Source organism: Eublepharis macularius, chromosome 8, assembly GCF_028583425.1.
Source record: "Eublepharis macularius isolate TG4126 chromosome 8, MPM_Emac_v1.0, whole genome shotgun sequence".
Lineage (NCBI taxonomy): Eukaryota > Metazoa > Chordata > Lepidosauria > Squamata > Eublepharidae > Eublepharis > Eublepharis macularius.
The window spans coordinates 83,123,959-83,148,289 of record NC_072797.1 but is presented as its reverse complement, the minus strand read 5'-3'; the positions used below and the strand labels follow the sequence as shown (position 1 = coordinate 83,148,289).

Below are 24,331 nucleotides of genomic sequence, written 5' to 3'. Positions count from 1 at the left end.
ATCTTGGGTGATTCCCACCATCCAATCAGGGAGGGAGGAACTAACTTTCTTCCTCTTCCTGTCTAGCCTGTGGGACCACCCTCTCTTCAGTTCAGGTGACTCCATAAAGCAGTAACATTGAATTTATCATTCAGCAACTGTCAATACTGAGAGAAAAAACACCTGTTGCATTAACATGTACTGTAAATAAAGCATAACCCGGAGGAGGTAGAAGAATGAGGCAGCAGGGTAGAGAAGGACGGAGACCCGGGGAGGGCAAGATGTCCTCCTTTCCTCAGAGGAGAAGGACCCTTCACAGTAAGTGTCCAAAGGTCCGTTCTCCCTCTGAGGCGGAGGACATCTTGGGTGCTCCCAAAGCAGTTTCCAGTTTCTGGGTGGGATGTGGTCTTCGTCCACGATCATGCACTGCAGTACTTTTCTACTACAGTCAGTGTCCGCTGAATCATATAGATTTGATTTGTAGCATCTTAATAAGGTCAAGACTGACAACCTTGCAGACTTCTTCTACAAAAGTGTTCCTGTGTAATGCTGCACTAGTAGTAGCATCCCTCAAAGAGTGAGCTGGTATTCCACAAGGAATCTCTACGAAGAGAGTTTTTAGGAGTTTTGATAGTGTATGTTTTGCTATTGGCACCTACCACTGCTGAAGACAGTTTCTTCCCCAAATTGAGGGGAGATATATTTAAGAACAGTAAGACTGACTTTCTAATTTGCACTATTCGGAGCAGATAGGCCTTGAGCCTCCTTCTGACATCTAGGTTGTGTCAGAGCCTCTCCCTAGTCTATTTAGGGTACAGGTAGAAATATGGTAGCCTTATCTCTTGCAAACTATGCAGTTTGGAATACGCTTTTGGAAGACAGTACGAGGCATCACCTTACCATTGGGAAAGATACAGAGTTCATGTCTGACTAAATCTTCTGGCAGATGCGAACATAATAAGGAAGTTAGTCTTCATTCTCAGCCTTCTCAGGGGAATATCCTTGACCGGTTCAAATGGATGTTTGGTCAGGGCTGTGTAAAATGTCTACTGAGTGAGGGCTTCCCACTCAGAGTTGTAAATTCTGAGCATAAACTGTTTTCTGAATGCTAGGAGAGTGTTCGCCACCTCTCAGGAATATCCCCATCTTAGGAAGGTGTTCCTTTCTATTTCCACACTGTTAAGCAGAGTAAGTCTAAATGAAAAGGCCAAATCGGTCCCTGCTGTAACTTGACCGGCGAGGTCAGTAGGATGAAAGGTGGAAATATCACCATCTGTTGGAGGATGGAAAGGCATGGTCTGTTACTGGTAAGGGTAGTAATACATAGAGGAGGCCTAATGGCCACTGCAATGTCAGGGCATCTGCTTGTGGGTAGAACAAATCTTGTCATGTACCACGGTAGTTGATGGTTGTGTTGGGACACACACAGGTCCATGAAATGTTGTGAAGTGCAATGTTATGAGATGTTTCTTAAGGGACTATTCCCCTGTTGTCCCCTCAGCAAGTCTGCCTGGGCACTGGATATGCCTTTGATGTGTACAATTCTGATCGAAGCTAAGTGACCATCCTCCCAGGTAAGTATCCTTGCTGCCACCTTGTGTCGCCTCGAGGTCTTGAATCCCCCGCTGGTTTATATATGTTTTGTCTGCAACCTTGTCCATACAGATCTGGAACAGGGCCAGACAAATTGCTCACCTTTCTAAGTCATTGATAGGAAGACATGCCTAAGCTGATTCTTACACCTGTAAATGTGTTGTTCTTAAGGGGTCATGAATCTTTTGCTTTGCATTGGGTTGATAACCTTGGCTTAGATGGGTTTTGATCTGAAGTGGTATCTGAATGGGAAGATCTGTCTTCTCCATGATCTGTTGTTAATGAGATCTAAGAAAGGTCTGAAGTGGTCTTGCCTATAGACGACCCCAAAGGTACTGCATTGTAGGTGGCCACTAGCAAACCCATCAGTTTCAGTAGTGTTGTGAGAAGTGATTTTGCACTCTGATGACAGTCTCAATCAGCAGTTTGGTCTTCATGACCTTGGTGACTGTGATCTAACCCAGGTGTTCAGGCTTGTAGGAACTGAATGGTGAATTGAGTGTTGTGGTGAGATTTTCTCTTGAACCGATCAGGAGATCATCTGGGTACAAGTGAACATGAATACCCCATCTCTGAAACGTATGATGGGGTTGACCATGAATTTTGTGAATACTCTTGGTGTGATGGACAGGCCATAACAGGCTGGCTCATAACTGCCAATTGTTTTGGGTTTTTTTTAAAACATAAAATCTTAGGTATTGTTGATGGGCTGTCAGAAATGGCACATGGAGGTATGTTTCTGTGAGATCTGTAGATGTCATGTGTTCTTCTGATTGATTGGTCACTGCAACTGAGTGCAGAGTCTCCATTCAGAAGTGATACAATTTGATAAACTTGTTCAAAAAACTTGAAGTCTAATAACACCCTCCAGTCTCTATTATTTTTAGGAACGGAGAAGAAGATTGAGTAGACCTCTTTCTGGTGGGAAGCTTTCAAATTGTATGGAATAACCTTGTGAGACTATTTGTAAGGCCTGCCTGCTTGTCAACCTAGGCTTGATGGTAAAGAGTAGTTGGCCTCTCACAGGGACAGCTAGCAAGTCCTGTCTTAAGAGATCTGGGTATTAAGGTTGGATCTCTTTCCACATGTGGAGAACTGTCTGTTTGATCTTAGGAAAAGGTAAGCATTATCCCCACAATACAGCTGGAGAGCTGGGACTGAGAGGACTGGTTTATCCAAGGCCATGTGGCAAGTTCATGGCAGTAGTGAGATTTGAACCTGCAGAGTGCTGCATCACTGTTCAGTTACTTAACCACTATACTACAAGTGGGGTCTTGAAAAGACCCCCCTTAATAAAGGGCTGCCTAGATTAACCCCAGGATGGCCATTTGGAATCTTGTCTGGACCTTAGTAGTGTGTGTTGTGAATAAAAGGCTGAAGGCCAATGGATCTCCTCTCAGATGGTTTGAGTGTTTTTGGCAAGACATTCTTCTGTCCTAGGTCTCAATCTAGATCTTTCCCAGGGCATCCCCAAATAGCTTGCCTCTCTGAAAGAGGTATGCCAGGACGATATTTTTAGAGTGTGAATCTGCTGGTCATGCTCTTAGTCAAGCGTACTGGCTTGTTACTGCTGTCAAGACCATAATCCTGGAAGAAAAAGGTAAATGTATCTAGGATGACGTCTGTCTTGAAGGTATTGGCCCTTACATTTCTGTTTGCCCCTTCAATGGAAGCAGCTATTGTTGTACAGGAGGAGTTGGATCAGCTTCCAGATCCATACTCCTGACACTCTTGAGGCAATTGAGACAATAGCTGTAGCCTTAATAGCCATGGTCACAGCCTCGTGAGCACTTGTTAGCATGGCCTTTCTCCTCTTGTCTAAGTGGTCTCTGACTGATCCTTACCCATCTTCTGACCAGAGCCCAGATGACTGAAGAGTAGCCACTGGAGTTTCCATCGCAGGTACCTGCAACAACTCATAGCAAAGAAAGGTAGTGAGTACAGTTTGTTTTGTTTTGGGACCAAGTTTGGGGATTATTAATTGGTTTATGGTTTAGAGCACTCAGCCTTGAATCTTCTCCCCAAATATTCTGGAAATGGGAGGACCATTTCTGAGGAACCTTCACTAGGAACAGACTCTCGTTTCCCTGGGTTGGATTTAGTATTCCCAGACTACTCCCCCAAGGGTAATTTCTACAGCTCTAAGGCTGAGAATGTCTTAGGTAGTAAATACTGGTAGACCTCAGATTCAGACAGCTAGACTGACTGTTCTGGTAGGGATATTTTCTCCTCTTCCACATCTGAAGGAATTCATCCTTCTCCCTGTCATTACGAACGCTATCTGAGGGTGATCCCCCTGCTCCGTGGGGATCCCTGACTGATAAACATTACAAACTACCTTATTCTGACTCAGACCATCGGTCAGTGTTATCTCCTCAGACTGGCAGCAGGTCACTAGGGTCTCAGGAAGAGGTTTTTCCCCTCATCTACCTGATCTTTTAAACTGGAGTTAATGGGGAACAAACCTGGATCCTTTGCATAAAAAGCAGCTGCTCTTCTACAGAGCTACAGCCTTACTCATGGAGGGAGGAGGCGGCAGATACCACACCACTATTTCCTCCCTCCTGGTTAGTCTTAAGAGTTAAAAGGTTCAAAGACACTGGCAAATTTGCGCCCTTTATACATTACCCATCTGACAGGGAAAGGCAGGGCTAGATCCAAAGGGGAAAGGCCTGCTGTAAAAATCTCCAGCCAGAAGATTGGCATGGGCACATTCACATGGTGCCAGGGCTGAGGAGATTTCTGGAATCTTTATAGGGCCAAGGTGCTTCTAACTGGCAAAGTGACAGGATTTCCTCCCTCATAGTCAGTCTAATTGCTGACAGGAATAATTGCTGGAGGTATAACACGCTCGGGGGAACACTTACGTGGCCCTCCTGGGCTTGTTGGCTGGAGCTTTTTTTTTTTTTTTTGGCCTGTCTTCAGACTCTGCCGCTTGTGCATCGGGGAGCCGGGCCGCCCTCGAGGGCTTGTCGGCGCCAACAAGATCTGTTCCCACGGCCGGCAGAACGACTCCATGGGAACAGCCAGGGACTGCCTGGACTGTTTCAGCCGTGTCTCTCCTGCCAGGAGATTGGCAAGCGCATCGCATTGTTTCCCGCCAAAATTGAGCTTCACCAGGTGGCACTGTTCTCAGCTGGCTGGCTGAGGCACGCTGTTTTAACAAGCTCCCTCTGTGGAAGATGGGGCTGTATAGAGGCCTGCGTCTCTTCCAAGGCCATTTCCTCGCCGGGGAACCCATACAGCCTCAGAGGCATGCTGGTGCCGGCTGGGCCTGTTCCCGCCGCCGGTAGGACGGCTCTGTGGGAACAGCCCATATTCTCCTCCATGGAGCTTTCCTCAGAATCCGATGACTCTCTGGAGACCATATCGTCTTCTTCTTTTCTTTCTTTGGCAAGAGGAGTAAAAGAAGAGGAAATGGGAGGAGAGTAAGGTAATGAAGTAAGTAAGGAGTAAGGTAAAGAATGGTTTGAGGAAGAGGAAAGATAAGTAAGAGATAGAGAGAAAAAAGGCAGCAGAGCTAGTCTGCTGAAGAACTGCTCTCCCTGGAGGCAGGAACAGAACTGGAGAGAGGGTGGTCCCACAGGCTAGACAGGAAGAGGAAGAAAGTTAGTTCTTGCCTCCCTGATTGGATGGTGGGAATCACCCAAGATGTCCTCCGCCTCAGAGGGAGAAACTTTTTTTACTTGAAAGAACAAAAACAGTGATCGGAATGAGACATATTAGACAACAAATGTGTGACTTTTAAAATAAAATAACTATAATTAATAATTTCTAATGTTCTTGTATCTTGGGGTGCTTGAGAATTCTTTAACAACATTTCCATCCTTGCTGGTTGCCCATGCAAAGTGAGCACATCAGCCTAGTTGGGGCACTAAGCCTTTGTCAGTCTTCAGATCCCAGAAAATTCTAATCTTGCTGGTCCCTGAAGCTGGTTTTGACAAGGAAGCAGCTGAGCAGTCACCACATGAGCAATATCACCACATGAGCAGTATTTTTTAAAAGGAACAAATTACAGGACAAGAAAGGACCAAGAAGAGTAAGTTTGCATCTGAGCAAGGAACTCACCAACAGTTCTATATAAAAGGTAAGCCATATTCATGATGATCAAAGCAGCCCAATAATTTAACAGTGCATTCTTTTCTGAAGTCCATTGCTCATATGAACACTCACAAAAAATCCTGCTAACTTCTTGAAAGCTCCTCCTTAAAGCTACTTAAAGCATTAAAATGCTTCACAGGGCACTTGGCAAACAAAGATCTCTCTCCAAAAGTCATCTCGCTGTTTTCTTACATCACACTCTCATTTCTGTTTATCACACCTAACTACTTGATTGGGTTCACCTACATAACCAAAGACCAATTTAATCTTCACTTGTTACATGAACACTTCTCGGGGATTTTGTTTCTCAAGGGTTTTGTTTCAAATGGTCAAATGAGTTCTCAGTGTAAATCTTAGCACTTCTTAAATGTATTTGAACAAAAACAATATAAAGAAATGTTTTGAGCCTTTTACATTGTAAATTTAAAAACAGATTATAACAAAAACCTGACAGCCAGTTTGGTGTAGTGGTTAAGAGTGCAGGACTTCAATCTGTTGGGGGGGGGTGTTGTTGTGGTGGTTGTATTTTGAAAATATAACAACTTTTGAGAGGCTTATGGGTTTTTTTCCAAAATGAGGGTACTGGAGGAAACTAATTACATGTTATTTTTAAAATTTTATTTATTTACATTATTTGTTGAGACTCTCGGTGGATTACACAGAGTAGACCAATACAATCAACAGGATGAGGCATTCAATAAACAATGCAATAAGATTTGGACTACACAGAAATCTACAATGGAGCTGAAACAAAGCATAAGCATTAACACGACATTAAATTATGCAGAAATTACATAGTAGGATCAGATACAACAATAGCAAGTATGTGTTATATGCAGTAGTATGGTATACAGTCCCTACTCCTTTTACCAAAAGCTATCTTTCTGAATCATTTTGTTTCAGTACAGATTACCTATGTAAAAATGCCCACCTGAATAATTCAATTTTGCATAGTTTGCAGAATGCAAGGATAGTGAAAGCTTTCCTTACCTCATCGATAAGGCCATTCCATAGGGTGGGGGCCACAACAGAGAATACATATGTTGGTTTGGCCATTTACAGGGTGCCACTGGCAGAAGGCCTTGTTCTGATAAGTGAAGCTGTCATGACAGATCATGGGGGAGAGGCAGTCCTGCAGATATGAGTGACCAAAGCCATGAAGGACTCTGTATGTGATGACCAATACCTTGAATTGGACCCAGGAACAGCAAAATGGGAGTAATATGCATGCTCCAACCTAGCTCCTGATAATAACTGAGCTATGGCATTCTGGAAACTCCAAGCTGACTTTGAAAGGAGACCTATGTACCCTGCATTACAGTAGTCAAGTATTGTTACTGTAGGTGGATAGGATTGCACCCTGTGGAACCCCACAGGATATATACCATGCTGATGACAACTGGTCTCCAATGGTTACCCCCGTTGAGTCCAGTCTGTAAAAAATTATTTTAATCAGTCCACAGCATATCCTCCAATACCTACTTCTGTATCCAAATGCCTCAACAAGATGGCATGGCCCACTATATCAAAGGCTGCACCCAGCAGAAGCAACAAAGAGAAAACATCTTTGTCTGCTTTCAGATGGGGGTCATCATCTAAAGCTACTAGAGCCATCTCTGTCCTATAGTCTAATCTGAAGCAGGCTGAAAAGGGTCCAGAGCAGATGAGATCCCACTACTGCTCTGCTCTCTTAATCACTTTGCCTAGGAAAGACATATTAGAGTTTGGGTGATAACTAGCCACATCATTTTTCTGTAGGGATGATTTTTTAAGTAGTGGATAACCACCTCTTCGAGTGGCTGAGGTAAAGTGCCCTGGGTTAGTGACTGATTTTACGTTAGACATGAAGGGCTTGTTGATGTGGTCCTTACATGATTTAAGCAGGATGGGCAAGGATCCAGGGCACAAAGAGTGAGTGGCCTTCACAGATTACAGGATCCTGTCAATGTCCATCATGGAAACTTGGTCAAAATAACCTATAAACTGACCCAGTGATACATTAGACATTACTTTTTATTGACTTATGTTAAAACTGACACCCTGATCAGGGTTTATTCATAATATTTTATCAGAAAAAAGACAAGAATATCACAACTAATTGCCTATTTCTAAGGCAATAAAAACTCAGATTTAGGAATAAGCACGTGCTGAGCTATCCTAAACAATAGGAATGGTTGTAAACTAGCTAACGCAATGTTAGCAGAGAAGTTGCTGTAACTGCTTCTTAATGTGTCTTCCAATGGGCTCCATAGAACAATCTGTCAGATGCAGTATGAGTATTCCACCAGTTGTCTCCCAGCTCTCTTTAAGTCACCCCGCTCCGTAATAAACTGGGAGGGGGGCAGGTTCCACCCCAAGGGCGGAAGAGGTTAGTGAGGAGTCAATAGCTGCAATGAGCTTCACATTCCAAGTTCCCACTGCAGTCTCAATAAAGCATGTATTTGGAACCCTAAAATCCCCAACACTGTTCTGGTATCCAGGAGGATCTATGAGCTTCCATAAGTGGAGCATTTTAACCTGCCCTCCCCTTCCCATTGGCATCTCAGAACAACATTCACCCTCTCTTTGAGTCAGTGGTCAGACCATGGCTCAGGCTAAATTTCCAACCCTGAAACCAGACCTCCCCTCAAAGGCTCAGTGCAAAATGTTGTCAAAGGTGTGACCTTCTTTCATGTGTTGGGGTCCATCATGATTTGAGAGGCTCAAGACAGTGAAAAAAGCTATAAATCCTTGGCCGGCCCTGGCATGGTATCCTTTGCATGAATGTTGATGTCCTCCAAAATAATCAATCTAAAGTCTTCCCAACACTACACGTAAGAGCACTCCACTAACTCAGACAGGGTGCCTACCATGGAACTAGGCAGCCAGTAAACAAACAGTATGCCTAAACTATCCTCAGTCCCTAACGTGAGGAGCATACAGTCAATGCTAGTGATAGTTTGTGCTGGGAGTTTGCAGAAGGTGAAGGACTCATGGAGGATAATAGCCACCACTCCTCTCCAACCACCTATGCAGGGCTGGTGGAGGACCACATTTGGGACAGACACCATGTCATTTTTTCCCCCAATCACGTCTGTTATACAAGTCAATTTTCTCTTCCTGTAACATCCTGGAGAGGCATGCAGTTTTGTGCCTCACAAATCTGGTATTGCACACTAATAGTGAAACAATGCCCCTTGCATCATCAACTCTCAAGTTGCTATGGAGATTAGATAGCCAGTATTTGGCAAGGACACTCACTGCCTATCTTGGAAAACTCCAACCCCCATATCTACCAGCTCCTTTTTGAGCTGAAATAGTGAATCCATCAAATATCCTGCTCCAGGTAAAGATTGCCTCCCAGCCCCCGCGCATTCAACATGCTAGTGTCCACAAAGAAACCATCTAGTTGTCCAGGACTACAGTCATAATGCCGAAGACTCCGACTGTAACTTGCAAAAAGAAAAAAAGGCCAGGGCAATATAAGTTAGGAAGGGCCTTTGACTTCAAACTTCTCACATAGTTCAGCCAAAAACAAAGAAAAGTCAAATTGCTATTTGTTCCAAATGGTTACTAGGGATGCAACAAGGGGCAGCAGTCTAAATAACAATAAAAAGCAGGATTAACAAACAATGCCTCTTCTTTCATTGCAGCAAAAGCCAGCCATTCCTTGTCTTTGAAGCCATAACAAGTTTGGACTTACTGGATTAGAAGATTTGGGCACTTGCATACTTTCTAGACAGATGAGCTTAATGACAGCTTCCCTTATAAAGCAAAACCCCAGAGAGTATAAACAAGCTTCAGTTGCACCTCCTTCTTTACACAAGAGAAGCACTTTACAACAGTACCATACATGTAGAGAAACACTGAAAACTCCTTTTCTAGAGAATATTCAGCAATGCAAAGATACACGGATAAAGACCAGCTAGAAGTGGGTTTGTTTCCTTTGAAATGATGGCTGAGCTTGTGATGTTAGGGGCTCTGAGAACAACGTACTAAATACAAAACACTGTTTAGCATTTAATTATATGGTTATGGCAATACATGCTTCTAACATATAATTTTCACTGAACACAAACTTCTTCCTTGGCAACCGGTATTCAAGCTACACGCAAGAAACCCTAATAAAACTTAATGAACAAACGCACAGTTATCGAGTACAGAGGAAACAAAATCAGTTTGCATGTCTATGCCCTAGCCACCCAGAACTTCAATGTTCAATTTGTAATTAGTAATCAAATTTATTCCACACAAAAAGCAGACGTTGAATGCTACCAAATCCTCAAGCAAAGTGAAGTGTTTTTTTAACAAAAGATCATATTTCCTGCAAACAACGAAGAGTTACCTAAACAGGATTAATCTCCCATGTTTGTCAATTTTCTTTCCACCACCGCCATCCCCACTCTCTTGCATTACTATGTTTTTGTAGAAGAAAAGAGACTGTAAAGAAAAACATTTGTGACAGACCTGCTATTTACGAAAACACAATTTACAAAATCACTGGAAGCCTTATCTGCTTCTTGACTAGAGGAGAAGATAATACAGTTGTTAACTTGTTATTCTAATTGTAAATGAAGGTGGCTGGGTTTTGTAGCATGAGATTTTACACAATACTGCAAGGTTCACAAAACGCATAAAAAAGTAGATGAAGCCAGGATAGTCCATAAGCAACACTAGCACTACTGGCCCTAATTATACAACAGTTTACTCAGAAGTAACGTCTATTAAATTTAGTAGAGCTAATTTCCAGGTATACAAAGGACTGTGGTCTTAATCCTTTATTCTGAAAACTAGCAAAATGTTCTCTAGGTGAATTTCTCAGCCACAACAGTAATCATTTTGAATTTTTTTTAAAGTATTAGCAAAACTGTTTCTAGCAGTAACTTCATGACTGAGGCTATATTATGAAGGCAGGGGTTGCCCATATTTGGGATATTCCATGGGTATGCAGGAAAAATTGCAAAATTATACCCACACACCAGGAAAAAAGCAATCTAATGATGATCAAACATGCTCCAGGGGACACAGGTTGTTTAGAGCAGTTAAGGGGATAACCAAAGAAAGAGCTTGATCAGCCTCATAGGATTATACAATTATCCTCGATTAGAGGTAGGATTGCCAACTCTGGATATTTGGGGATCAGTGCCTAGGGAGAGCTGAATTTGGGGAGGAGAATAGTCAGCAGGGGTGTGCTGCCATACATTCTGCCCTCCCAAGCTACTATTTCCTACAGGTGAACTGATCTCTGTTAGTTGTAATTCCAGGACAACTCCATCTGCCACCTTGAGTTTGGTAAGTAATTAAAGAGGAGGAGGAATTTCCAAATTACTCCATCTCTTCCCCTGTGATGGATGAGTTCCAGTTCTGCCTTCCAGGCATCACTGGCAATCCCTGATCTCAGGGTGTGTCCACAAATTTTTAGAGACTCCAGTCAATGAGAGGCTGTGGATCCTCTGTGAGGAGGAAAGGAAAGGGGTGGTCAACTCAGATGAGAGTTTTAACCAGGGATATAGAGAGAGGCAGGGATACCTAACCTGTACGAGGCAGGTCGGCTTATCTTAGAGTGCTAGGCTGTGAATTTGTGGAAGGATCAAGGCAGGATTCAAAGATCATCTAGCTTTGTCTCCTGAGTGAGTTCCAGGGTGACTGGACTGGGAATGGGTGGGGCCTGGACAGGGGACATCCAAGTACATCAATGTGGTAAAAGGCTGTAATAAAGGGACCAGATATCCCATGGTTTAGTGAGCCTTTCCCAGATAAAATTAATCTACTTATTTACCAGGTAAAACAGCCACCTCTGGGTGTGAGGTGATGCTGTAACAATTCTTATGGGAACTGCAACCCAGCTCAGCTGTGAAAAGAAAAATGCTTTTACACCATCTCACTTACCGACTAAAATAAGCCTTTTAACATTTCTATTGAACAGATTTATTTATGTTTTGTTAAAAGTTATCCATGTGAGTCCACAGGAGAAGGGAAGAAGTACAAATCCCCTCAGAAACCATGTTGGTCTCCTCACATGCACTAAGTAACTTCACCAAGTTACCCAGCCATCTCAATTATTACACTTAGCCTTACCAACCACTGAGCCATACCAACCACTACCGTTTATTAAACGGTACTCTTCATTCGTTTATCAGTGGGAGCTTGGGAATCTATTGCTGGACTGAGGGGAAAGTTTAGAAGGGATTGTATGTGATCTCCTGTCAGTTCACCCTAGATTAGCCCCCTTAATTTGTCCAGGCTCTAGGTCTACAGTCTTTGATCAGCACTCACAAAGAGGAAAGAAAAATCAGACACAGCAATGGAGACAGGTGATGGGGAAAGGGGGGTTAAAAGAAACCCTGCCTTCACATCCCCTTGCACCACATGGCTCCTCTTGGACCCTTCATTTACTCTCTTTAACAGCAAACTGACTCATGAATGCTTATACCCTCTAAAATGTTGCTGGTCTTTAAGATGCTGTTGGTCTTGAATTTTGTTCCATACCTGAAGGGCTCCCCAAGAATGCAATAACAAAATATTAGTTTGTAAATTATGCAACAGATACAATCTAACAAGAGCCAAGCATGATAATTGCATCCCACCCACCAACCCCAGCCACAGAATGTTTAATAAATGCTCAGCTCAAGTCCCTAAGAACCTATAATACTCTGGATGGGGAGAGCAAGGTAAGAAGGAAAGTTTCCCAACATGTTTACCCACGCACTCCCAAAACTTGCTCTAAGAGATAGCAAAAACCCCATAATTAATATGTTCCATACTAAACTTCATGATCATATGTAGCAGCATTTTTAAGACTTAACTGTGGTGGGTTTCTTTCACACCTTTTCTTTGTAGCCTTAGCCTATTGTCCTTCCCTCCCTGTATGCTATGTCACTGCACAATATCATGCTGTGAAAAAAACAGTTGGCAGTCCCTGCTTTCCTGACAAAAAAATGCAATGACATATTCTAGAAAGAACTGGGTAGCAGAGAGCTGATTCTTCATCCACTAACACTCCCCTGCAAATGGCCTCCCAGCAGGGACTCATCTCTCTCAGCCCAGGCTCTGACACCAGAAGTCCACTAAAGGAAAAATCATCTGGTGTGAGAGGGTTAAGTATCCTCCCTACTCAATTTTTTAACCACAAACATTCCTCCCCTTCACCCCCAGCACAACTTTGGGAACATGAATTTGCCAATGGAAAATATACTTCCAATCTTTGGAGTGATAAGAAGTATCCTCTTTAATACTAGCACTAAATATCTTAACCACAGATCTTCACACACAGCATCAGGCTACATGTGTGTGATTGTATGAGAACATTTTTGTATGCTTCCCTGCAGGACAGATGTTTGTTGCTTGGCTGAGAATACTTAGAATGAAGAATATGTTCAGAAGGAAGAACCAGTGGGGGGTTTTATGCTTCAAGTAAACCAGTATACACTGACGACAATGTATAATTGAAAGTCACTTTATGACATTCGTTTACTTCATAATTCCATGTGACAGTCATATAGCACAATCTATTTGCACGTTTTCTTTTTATACTGGTTTTTTTCTTGGAAGTATTCTTTCATTAATTAAAAAATAATATTCCACATTGTTTTCACAACCATATGTTATAGTTTAAAGCTGACTAGACCAATAAGTGATTGATAGTCTTCTATACACAGCATTGTTATATGAAGGTGATCTATTTACTTCCTAGTTAACTAATGTGATTCTTAAATTACTGTCTGGAGAGCCATCGTCAAACTTTACATAAAAAGAAGAAATAGTGTTCAGTGTCTTTTTTTGAAAAATTACTTGCAAATTCCAGGGGTTTTTATGCGCTATTACTTTTTTGAATTTTTAAAAAAGATGCATCATTAAAAGTCTAACATTTGCAAGCAGCCACTGATGCATCCAAAGAAGAGTAATTAAGTTGAAAATATGTTCTTCTAAAATTAACATGGATCTAAAATAGATAAGCCATTTTAATGCAAGGGTACACACCTTTACTGTGAGCACATTTATATGGTATCAACAACAGTCTCTTATGAGCCCAAATGCACTATACATAGGTCTCCTGTCTAAGTTAACCAGGAGGTTCCAGTTGGAGCAAAACGCTGCAGCTCAGCTTTTATCAGGAGTGAGCAGGAGCATGAATACCACTCCCATCCTGCAATTATTCCACTGGCTACCTATCAGTTACCATGCTCAGTTCAGGGTACTGGCTATCACATACAAAGCTCTTCATGGCCTTAGTCCAGCATACCTACAGGACCATCTCTCTCCCTATGTTCCTCCACAGCAGCTTCGCTCATCTGAACAGGGTCTCCTGCAAGTGCCACCCTGCACATGGGCGAAATCAACAACTGTACATACATGGGCATTCTCTGCGGTGGCCCCCATCCTATGGAATGGCCTGCCTGAAGAAGTCAAGAAAGCCCCCACTCTCCTGGCTTTCCACAAACAAAGCAAAACTGAATTATTCAAAATGGATTTTTACTCAGATAGGAGGACTCTATTCTAGGGAGGTGGTCTCAAAGAGATGCTTCACTAATGAATTAGGGCCCACAGACTTCACCACTATGTTGCCTTACGTACTATCTGTTGCTTCAAGTATGACGCTACTGAGTAGTTCTGTGTTGTCTAATGTCAGTCCTAGAATTGCTTATGCTCTGTTTCAACATTTCTTCAACTCTGTATTGGATTTTTGCTAATGTTATGTCTTTGTAAATTTACATTTATTTACCCTATGGTATTGTTTACTAAAATGTCCTTGATACTGACTGTGCTAATCTCACACTACATAATCCGCCTTGAGTCTCAGTGAGAAAGGCAGACTATAAATGACATTAAATAAATAAATATTCTATTTTTTCAAGGTTTCAAAATGGGAAGAAGAGTGATTATTAGTTTTGAAAGTCCGCACAATCAGCCTCACCATGTAGAAGCTACATGCCTGCACATACTGTAGCTATGTAGGCTAGATGTAGGGAGCCTTACATTCAAATAAATATGTTACTATCCTAAACTAACTCAGAAGTTATTCCTACTGAATTCAATGGAATTTTGTTTGTTTCCATCATGCTGTACCTCCAAGGATATATGCTTCCCTCATTATCTTGGAAGGGTGTGATAAAAATGTAGTGGAGGATACATCTATCAGTGGCTACTGCCCTGGTGACTAAAGGGAACCTCCACATTCAGAGGCAGTAAACTTCTGAATACCAGTCCCAGGAGGCAACATTAGAGGAATGTGTCAGCCTCTATACCCTGTTGTTGGCTCTCTAGAGTAGCTGGTTAGCCACTGTGTGAAACAGGATGCTGGACTAGACAGAATACTGGTCTGATCTAGCAGGGTTCTTATGTTTTTTAAATAATAAATGAATAATAATGCTTAGGCAGAAGGATTAACTAGAAACAAACACTGGCACTCACTGTGAGGGCTACTTCTGCTCTGGGGAAGGAAGGATATCTTGACATGAGTGATGCCCAACCACCCATCAATGAGGCAGAACAAAAATTCTTATAAACTTTCTGTCTCCTGGGCAGAGGCAGCCATTTCGGATGACTCCTGAACCAGCATCTATACTGAAAAACTAAGTTAACCATTCAAAAATTTCAAATAACTTGTTAGGACAGGAAGCAAGAAGGCAATAATAAAGAAGACAGAAAACAATTTGTCATCCCTTCCTTAAAACGGGGTGGGACAAGATACTCTCCCTCAAAGCAGAAAGAACCCTCACTATAAATGCCAATGTTCCTTTCTTGCTATGAGGGGGAGTGCATCTTGCCATGGCATGTCCAAAGGCATTCTACTGCACGTTTGGAGGAGGGGAGATTGCTTATTTTTATTTATTTATTTAAACATATTTATACCCCACCCTCCCTGCAAACAGGCTCAGGGCAGGTCACAACAATTAAAAATCATACAAATTAAAACATGCTAAAACACCAAAAAAATACAGTACATATAAAATCAGCAATACAGGGCACCTGCTATTAAAAGGCTGCAAAAAAGCTATTGGTTGCAAGCCAAAATAAAAATATCCATGACAGCAGGACATAAGGTGTGGCAGTCAGGAGGGATGGTTGCCAACACCTCAACCAAAGGCCCAGCAGAACATTTCTGTCTTACAGGCACTGCAGAACTGTAACAGATCCCTCAGGGCCCAGATCTCCATCAGAAGCCAGAGTCAAAAAGGTTCTAGTCCTGGTCGAGGCGAGGCAAACATTCCTTGGGCCAGGGACCACTAGCAACTGCTTATCTACAGAGCATAAAGCCCTCCAGTGGACATATTGAGAGAGGCAGTCCTGCAGGTATGCCAGACCTTGCAACTGCCATGACCTGGGCCTCTACTGAAAGCACGGCATCCAGTATCATGCCCAGGCTCTTCACCACTTGCGAAGACACTAACTACACTCCATCAAGGGTTGGGAGTCAGATCCCCAAACTCAACGTACCACAACCCAGATGCAGGACCTCCATCTTCAGAGGGTTCAGCTTCAGGCAACTCCATCTCAATCACACAGCCACAGTGTCCAGGCCCCTGGCCAGAGTATCCAGTGTAATGTCCAGACAGCTGTCCCTGAACAGACATAGCTGGGTGTCATCAGCATACTGGTGGCAACCCAGCCCAAAACTACAGATCACCTGGGCGAGAGGGCACATATAGATGTTAAATAACATCAGGAAAGAATCGTTCCCTGAGGGGCACCACACACCAATGAATGGTGTGCCAACATAGCTTCCCCCAGCATCACTTTCTGTTCCCGACCGTGGAGAAAGGAGCCCAGCCACTGTAAGCTGTCCCATGTATCCCCATGGTGGTGAAGCAGTGGGTCAAAAAGATCATGGTCGACCATGTCAAATATCACTTTAAGATCCAATAACAACAGTGGTGCCAACCCACCTTGATCCAGGTGCCAACATAGGTCATCTGTGAGGGCGACCAATGCTGTTTCTGTCCCATGGCCAGGGTGAAAACTAGACTAGAATGGGTCCAGGATAGAGGAATCCTCCAGGAACACCTGGAGTTGGTCAGCCACCACTCTTGAAATTATCTTACCCAGAAACAGAAGATTTGAAACTGGGCAGTAATTGGCTGGATCAGTTGAATCTAGGGATGGTTTCTTCAATAAGGGCTGCACCACTGCCTCCTTCAATGAGCCTGGAATCAGACAGTTTAATGATGTCACTTCAAGGGGCCCGTATCCTTTCACCTGCCATGACAGACACAGATCCAGTGGGCACATGGTAGGCTTCACAACATGTAGGATCCTGTCCACCTCATCCTGGGAGAGTTGCCTGAACTGAACTAATATCAGCACTGAAGTTGGACAAGGGGCCTTCAGTTCACATACTGTATCAACCGTCGCTGGCAGATCCTGGCTAAGCAACACGATCTTATCTGTGAAATGGCTACCACAAGCCTCACAGCTAATCACCAAATTAACAATTTTCTGTGTCCCTTGTCAGAGGGATGTCAATGACCAAATTATCCTAAATAACTGAGCCGGGCAAGAGCTCACAAATGCAATGGAAGTACTCTTTTGGGGGCTTTCACTGCCACCTCATAGGCCTTCATAAATGTCTTGTTATTTTGTCATGGATCCACTGCCACACTTGCTCTAGCCATCTCAACTCCCATTTTATCCGTCACAACTCCTCAGTGTATCAGGGAGCCACTCTGGCCTGGGAGGGAAAAGGTGACTGACAAAAGTCAATAGCAATTACCACATGGCCGCATTATAGATCTCTTCAACAGGAGCTTCAGCATCTAATGCTGTGTTAAGTCACAGCACAACAGATGGAGTGGACTGTAATTCTAGGTGGTGCCTGAACCTTGTGAGCTTGATAAGCATGTGAGATACAATCTCTCAATGCCAATCCAGACATAACTCATTGGTCCATGTTGGACAAGCTCTACTGAAGGAAAAAGTTGGTTAATCTTCCTTCCACTTGTGGAGATTCAGCATTATGCTCTCTTTTCCTGTGGCTTGTTTATTGGCATTAAAAGGTTATGGTTGGTTATTTTTAGACTGGTATTATACATGTCTGGTTCTATTCCAGTTGGAGCGTCATTGGCCACCCCTGAAATGCTGTAGCATATTCTGGTTCCAAAAGGAATGTGACAGATTCTGCTCTTTATCATCTATCCTGTAGGCTCTAGGCATAGCCTTCTTTTTATTCTTGGTTTCTACCAGGATGTCGTCCAAGTTGTCTCCAAAAAGTTTTTGTCTTGCTGGAATGGAAAAGATGCTAAGATGCCCAAAGCCATAGGTTTTTACATGCGGAGACTACCAATGTCATGGCACAACATCAGAACAGAAGAGTGTTCAAGGTGACATCAGCCATAAAGACGACCACTTTAAAGGAGGCCTACTGGCTCCTTTCTTGATCTTTCTGCATTCCTCTGGAATCAACTGAACTAGTTTTCTAGCCCAAAGAATGGAGGGTCTGGCAAACAGACGATCTGGCTGATGCCCTAATTGTGAAGTCTGTGGATAACTGAAAAGGCTGGGGTCTAAGCACTACCCTAAGTTTTTGTGCCAGCTTAGTGAATCATGGCCGAAGTTCTGAAATCCGCCCCCATCTGAGAAATCCTCCCTACTCTGCCATCAAAATAATCTGAAAGAAGGTGGGGGATATGATCTGTAGGAGAAATGTGAGCAATATTTTTTCTGGCTCTCTCATGGGGAAGGTACAGCCTGCTTTTGCAAGGACCTAAACTCTTCCTACATTATATGCCATGGATCTTCCCGCCAAAAGGAGCAGCTGCTGAGAAGACTTCTGCCACAGTATAGTCGAATTATGCGACATGTTCTTCTTGCCACCTTTTTTCATCTGCCATTGGCTGCTCTCCTTCAGGTCTGTGCCTGTTCTACTGTGCCGGGGAGTAGTCCCTTAGTCTTGTTTTTAGGACAACAAGGGGAAGATGAAGCCATCCGAGATTTGGACAAAATTCTCTGCATCCTCCAGCGCTTCAGCTGACACCTCAGAAGGTGGGGGCGGGAGGAGAACCAAAGGCAAACTAGGAGCTTTAGAAGGAAGAAATAAGTGGGAACAGAAATATTAAGAGTCTTCTGCTGAATTGTAGGAGCCTTGTTGAACAGCTCCTACTAAAGCCTGCTCTCCTTGACAAGGGAATGAACTGAGGAAATGGGTGACTGCCCATGAGACAGGAAATCTAGAAGAATTTAAGTTCAGCCTCCTTGATGGATTAATATCACTCATGTCAAGATGCCTTCCTCTCTCAGAGTGAGAACACCCCTTTTATTTTTCATTAAACCATCCTGATTAAACATAGAAAGCTGTGCAGCTTACTCAATTTCATAGTCAACTTATTATATTCACCGAGAACTGGCACTGTTGTGGAAAAGCAGCACAAACAGGTCCCTTCCACCATACAGAAGGGACCTCTGTGCAAATTCCGTATCAGAAATAAGAGGCTCTCTGAGTAATCAAGCATTTATGACCTGACTCACGTGTGAAGGGCTCACACCACTCCCTTACTGTACTACTGTAGTGCTGTCCAGCTTCCAGTGGGCGTTGTAACATGGGGATCAACCCAGTGGTAACTAACACACATTCCTCATCTCAGCTGCATGCACACAGCAATGATTTTCCTTGTTGTTTCCATAATGGCTGCAACAAAGCATCCACATGAGTACCCCCTCCCCTGCTCCAGTCATCTTCCCCTCCCCCTTCCATGCCATCTGAACAAAACTTGTCTGCCTCTTTCCTCTTGTATCGCTACCACACACAAAAAAGCAAGAGATTTACTCTGTTTAAAGGAAAGCTGTGAATTCAGGGGAACTATCAGTCTAAATAGATATCATTGCATTATAGCACAATAACCTTTTTTTAAACAAAGCCTTTCACTGGCACAACAAAAAAAATGGTGGCCATAAAGGGGTTGGCAAAAAAAAAAGGTAGGCGGGGCCCTTATTTTATTTTCCAAATGTATACCTCACTTTTTTGCCCTCAAGGCAAGGTGACAGATTTAAAACATATATAATTAAAACATGGCTTTAAAACCAGACAGAAACACATCACTATAACTAAGAAAACCAATGATAAAGATACACATACAAAACCATAAAGACAGCAATTAAAACATGAGGCAGGAAAGAAGGATCACTGAAGGAATGTCAAATGAAACCAGAAAGTCTTCACCCACCAGTGGAAGACAGCAACTCAAGGGGACAGATGAGTGTCCCTGGGGACAGTGCTCCAGAGTTTTGGTGCCACGACCTTTCAAAACGCATACTTTCCCATCAAGGTGTGCAAATGTGCCAGACTGCAACACTTTAAAAAAATCACAGTAATGCAGGTGTGGGAATGATCAGCACAAACCAAGGGAAAACCTGCAAAGTGGACCATCAGAGAAAGATTTGTGTGGATATTTTTTTAAAAAAAATGTGATCCAGTCTGGAACCAAAGGAGAAACAAAACATCCCTGTGGAAGCAGCCTTCATCTACCTTCACAGAAAGCCTCAGAAGTAAATCACAGAAAGAGCTAATACTCAAAATGGAGCAAAAGAACTCTTCCTTATCTGGAACTATATGGAATGTACTTTTTTAGAGGAGTTCATGCAGCACCACTTCATAAGCCCGGAGAGTGAGACCGCTGCCTTAAGGGAGTGTTTTGGAAACTTACACATACAACATATCCCCTGAGAGGAGAGGAATACAGAATCCTTAAAATTTGGCATTTCAAGGGAAAGGAGAGGATTAGCTGAAGGAAAACAGACACCCAGCTGTGCCTATTTCTCAATTAAAATGTTTGCAACATTTTGCCAAGATAGCATTCCTAAGTAGTTTCAGTTTTCTAAAAAAAAAAGAAGAAGAAGAAGAAACAAGCATTTTATTCATAATAGCACAAAGGTCAGTAAAGTTATCGGCGCAAAAGCAACACTTGTTAAAAAGAACAAGGCTCCATTATGACACTGAGTGCAGGAAATTTAGAACTGCCTAAAATCTGTCAGAGGAGGAAGGAGACCCTCTCATAGTGAGAGGCAGAAAAAGCCAGCCTCCTTGTCCTTCACTCCTGGCCTCTTTAAAACAGATCCAGCTGTTCAAAGGAAATGGGGGTGGGATGAAAGGCTGCATCTCCTTTGAGGCTGCAACACCAGCAAACACAGAGTGCCTGTCACCCTTGCTGGAGCATTCCCCAAGCACTTTTACAAAGTCTGTATAAATAATCCCCATAATTTTTCAAACATATCCCTACCCTGGATGTGTGGAGGTATTTCAATCTTGTTCTCACACCTCTGGGCATTCCCAGAGTGGGACCAATCATGACTGAAGCTTCCCCTGCCTCCAAGCTAGAAGAAGCAGTGAGTGCTTGCACCTTTTGAGCGCCTGTTGATTCTGCTCTGTTTCCCTAGAGTCCTTCAAGGTAGCCATGCTGTCCCAGCACAGAAAAAAAACCACCCTACACCCCCACCCCCCAATAAAGCAACAAATGGCATGACTATGGAACCCCAGAGCTGAATAACAGGAAAGCTAGGCATCTGTCACCTCCTGGAGAGAAGTAAATGGATTAGAGCATTACACAAAAGCAAGGAAAGTCCTTTTAAACATGCAACTGATTAACAGGCGTGCTCTAATCTGCAGCCCTGGTCTCCACTGGGGCAGAGCCTGTTTGCTATTGGCTGTGTGGGGCAAAGCTAATGCCAATTTAAAAAATAATAAGAAAGAGTCACTAGCTATCAGCCATATTACTTCACTGCTAAGTGATTAAACATGATGTCAAAGGGAAGGCCTTTTTTCATCTCCCTGCCATTTACTTGAACCCTGCTCCAGAACTGGAATATAAGGGAGTCAAAACTGTCAGAGAAGAGTGGGGGAGGGGGGATGTTGACCAGATAATGGCTTAGCCAGGGATCAATGAGCCCAACAGCTCTTTCCTCCCCACTTGGGGGAGGGGCTGAAAACCTAAAAAGTAAACAATGTTGTGTCCACCTTGAAAAGCCATCGCCACAATTCTGCAAGGGAACGTAAAATGCAAACTCAGGCAAGTGCTTGTGCAAGGACTGCGAAGGCTTCCCACCGCAGACTGTTCACTCAACACGCTCCCGCTCCTCCGGCTCCAAATCGCTCCCATAAATCTCCCTGCTGTTAGGACACAGAGCGATGCCGGACTAACTGGCAGCAGCTCACTAGCAGCAACAGCAGTCTGCCAGTCGTCCCCAGCGCAAGGTCAGATGTTAATAGGGCCGCTTGAATTCAGGCTCTCCAAACAATCGCAAGGCTTGTTGAACCGAGTCCTAATGTTTCCTGATCCCGGAGGTTTCCCCTTTTGTCCCTAGGTTAGGTCAGCCAGGTACACACAGGAAACGGGAACTCTCCCAAAACAAAAATACTTATGGGAGGGGGGGGGAGGGGGAGAGAAACTCAATGAAGCCCCTGAGAATAGCTGCTCACGCATGCAGGCTTCTGCCAAGAATGGCCCTCCGCCTACATTCAGCCACCCCAAATACTGCACGAAAGCCACTCCAAGGGGAAGGAAAACCACAGAAGCAGCATTTGCTTCCCATCCTGGGCTCCTTTCAGATACTAACAAAGAGCCTTCCCAGCTAAGCTAAACATGTCCCACGCCCCCCTCCAGAAAAACACCACCTAATTAAAGGCGGGGGTCTTCGCTTTTCTTCCTGTCCTTTCTAGATTCTCCTTTCCAACGTAACAATCTACAGCAACCATATCTCTGTGCTCCTAAGGAGAAAGGGGCCACAAACACTGAGGGGAAGAACCACACAATAGTCCCCAAGTTTTTTTAACAGCCCTCTTCTCTAACTCACCGTCCCATCTTCTTTCCCTCCACAACACAAAGTTCTTGTTTTTAAAGCCAACCAAAAATAATCTTTTAAACTGAGTTGGGCGAGGGAAGCATAGCGCAATGAGGATCTACATAAAGAATCCGCAGAGCTCCTAAGTAAGCCTCCTGGCTCTGAATGGCGCATACCGCTAAGAGAGGATTCATTCACCAGGCGGATAGGAGCTATCAGCGGTCGTTCCCAGACCATATTCTTATGTAAGGCAACAGAATTACTCGAGGCGAGCGCGTTCGAGCTCGCTCAGATAAAACCTCGCAACTGGGACCTAAACCAACGAGATTAGTTCAAGTCACAAAACCTCGCAGGCTCTTTTCTTAACCCTCAGCAAGCAGATCAATGAAGTGGGGAGCCCAATGATTCAGTCGGTCTTACCTCCAAGTAAGAGGCAATACATAAACTCGAGCGACGACGTACTTTTTCAAAACGGACAACTTTCCGTTTTAACTTTTCGAAAGTTCAACCCGCGTCTTCGCCTCACTGAAAACTACGGAGCCACTCCAGGCTACACCGGAGCAACTTAGCGGGTGTCTGTATCAAGTCTGTAGACTGGCCTTGAAAGAATCGGCTCACTAGTCGTCTGTCTAGTACGCTACTCTGGAGTAAAATATACACGCTACTCTGTACTACCCTGGCTTGCCACACTTGTGGGAGGGGGGGGGGCGAGTGAGACTCTTCTGCTCTTGCCGCCAACGGCCAAGCTGAAATCCACACCCGTCCTTTCGAGCCAGCGGTTCGCCACACGGCGCGCGACCGACACGAACAAAGCTACTCGAGAGCAAGCTCCCCCACCTCCGCCATTCAGCTGAAGAGCACGCGACTGGACGCGAGCTTAAAGCTCCTCTCGAGTAAAACATTTTTGCCGCATGCTCATCGAGCGTCCGCAGTGCTGCTGGGGCTGCTGCTCCAGCCCCCAGGCAAGGGCTCCCGCCGCCCGGACGTGGCGGGCGCTTAGGTCTTACCTGCCGCGTCGAAGGGGAGAAGCGAGGACGCCGCCAGCAGGGCTAGGAAGGCGGCGTGGGCTGCCCCCATGCTGACGCCAGCCAGGGCCGAGGGACCGAGAGGCCGCCGCGCCGTACAAAGAGCCCTTTGTCGCCTCTTCCTTCTCCTGGCGAGGTGGCGGCTGCCGGAGGTTCCCAAGGATGCTGCCTAACCGAGCGCCGGCTCGTCTCTAGCCGGGCAGGCGGCGCCTTCCCCTGACTGAATCTGCGCCCCGCGCTGGCCACGCTGGAGGCTGCCGGGAGCGGGCAGGAGGCAAGGAGGGAGGGAGAAAAAAGAGCCGCTGAGTCCGCCTGCTGGGCGCGCACCTCGCTCCACGCCGGCCAGCGGCTGCTCAGCCGTGGCTCACCGCTAGCCCCGAGGGGTGGAGGGGGGCGGGCAAGGAGGGGGTGACTCCTCCTCCTTCGGCATCCCCGGCGGGAGAAGAGGGGAAGGCCTGGCCTGGGCCCCGCCGAAAGAGCCAGAGGGCAGCTGGGCACCGTCTTCCCCTCACGGGGCAGCTAGAGAGCGAACGACCTGTTGGCGAGGGAACGAGGAAGCTCTTTCTCGCGTCTCCTGCAGTGCCCCACCGGATGGGAATTAGGTGGTAATCCTGAGTAAATCGCAGGGCGCCGCTCCAGATCCTGCGCGGGCCTTAAGCCTATACAGGGGCTAAGCGAACTACAAAAGAAGAGGCCTGCTGGTTCACACGGAGAGCCCATCGAAATTCCAGCAGTGGCCACAAGCAAGCAAGAGGCCTGGCCTGTAGCCTTCCTTTGCTGCCCTTGGACATGGAGGTTCCCTTGAGCTGCCATGATTGTGGACATCCTCCACGAATTTAGCCATTCCTCGTTTACGGGGCATCTTGGGGCAGCAAATTCCATAATCT

The 24,331-nt window shown here is 44.6% G+C and overlaps 1 protein-coding gene across 1 annotated transcript in view; it reads right to left on the bottom strand.

Moving 5' to 3' along the window:
- ROR2 (receptor tyrosine kinase like orphan receptor 2) overlaps positions 1 to 23,712 on the bottom strand; it is a 288,338-nt gene extending 264,626 nt beyond the window's left edge. The window contains exon 1 of the mRNA XM_054987005.1: positions 23,427 to 23,712. Within this exon, the coding sequence (XP_054842980.1) occupies positions 23,427 to 23,496 (70 nt within the window). The 5' untranslated portion in view covers positions 23,497 to 23,712. The remainder of the gene's footprint in view (positions 1 to 23,426) is intronic.
- Positions 23,713 to 24,331: the final 619 nt, after the last annotated feature.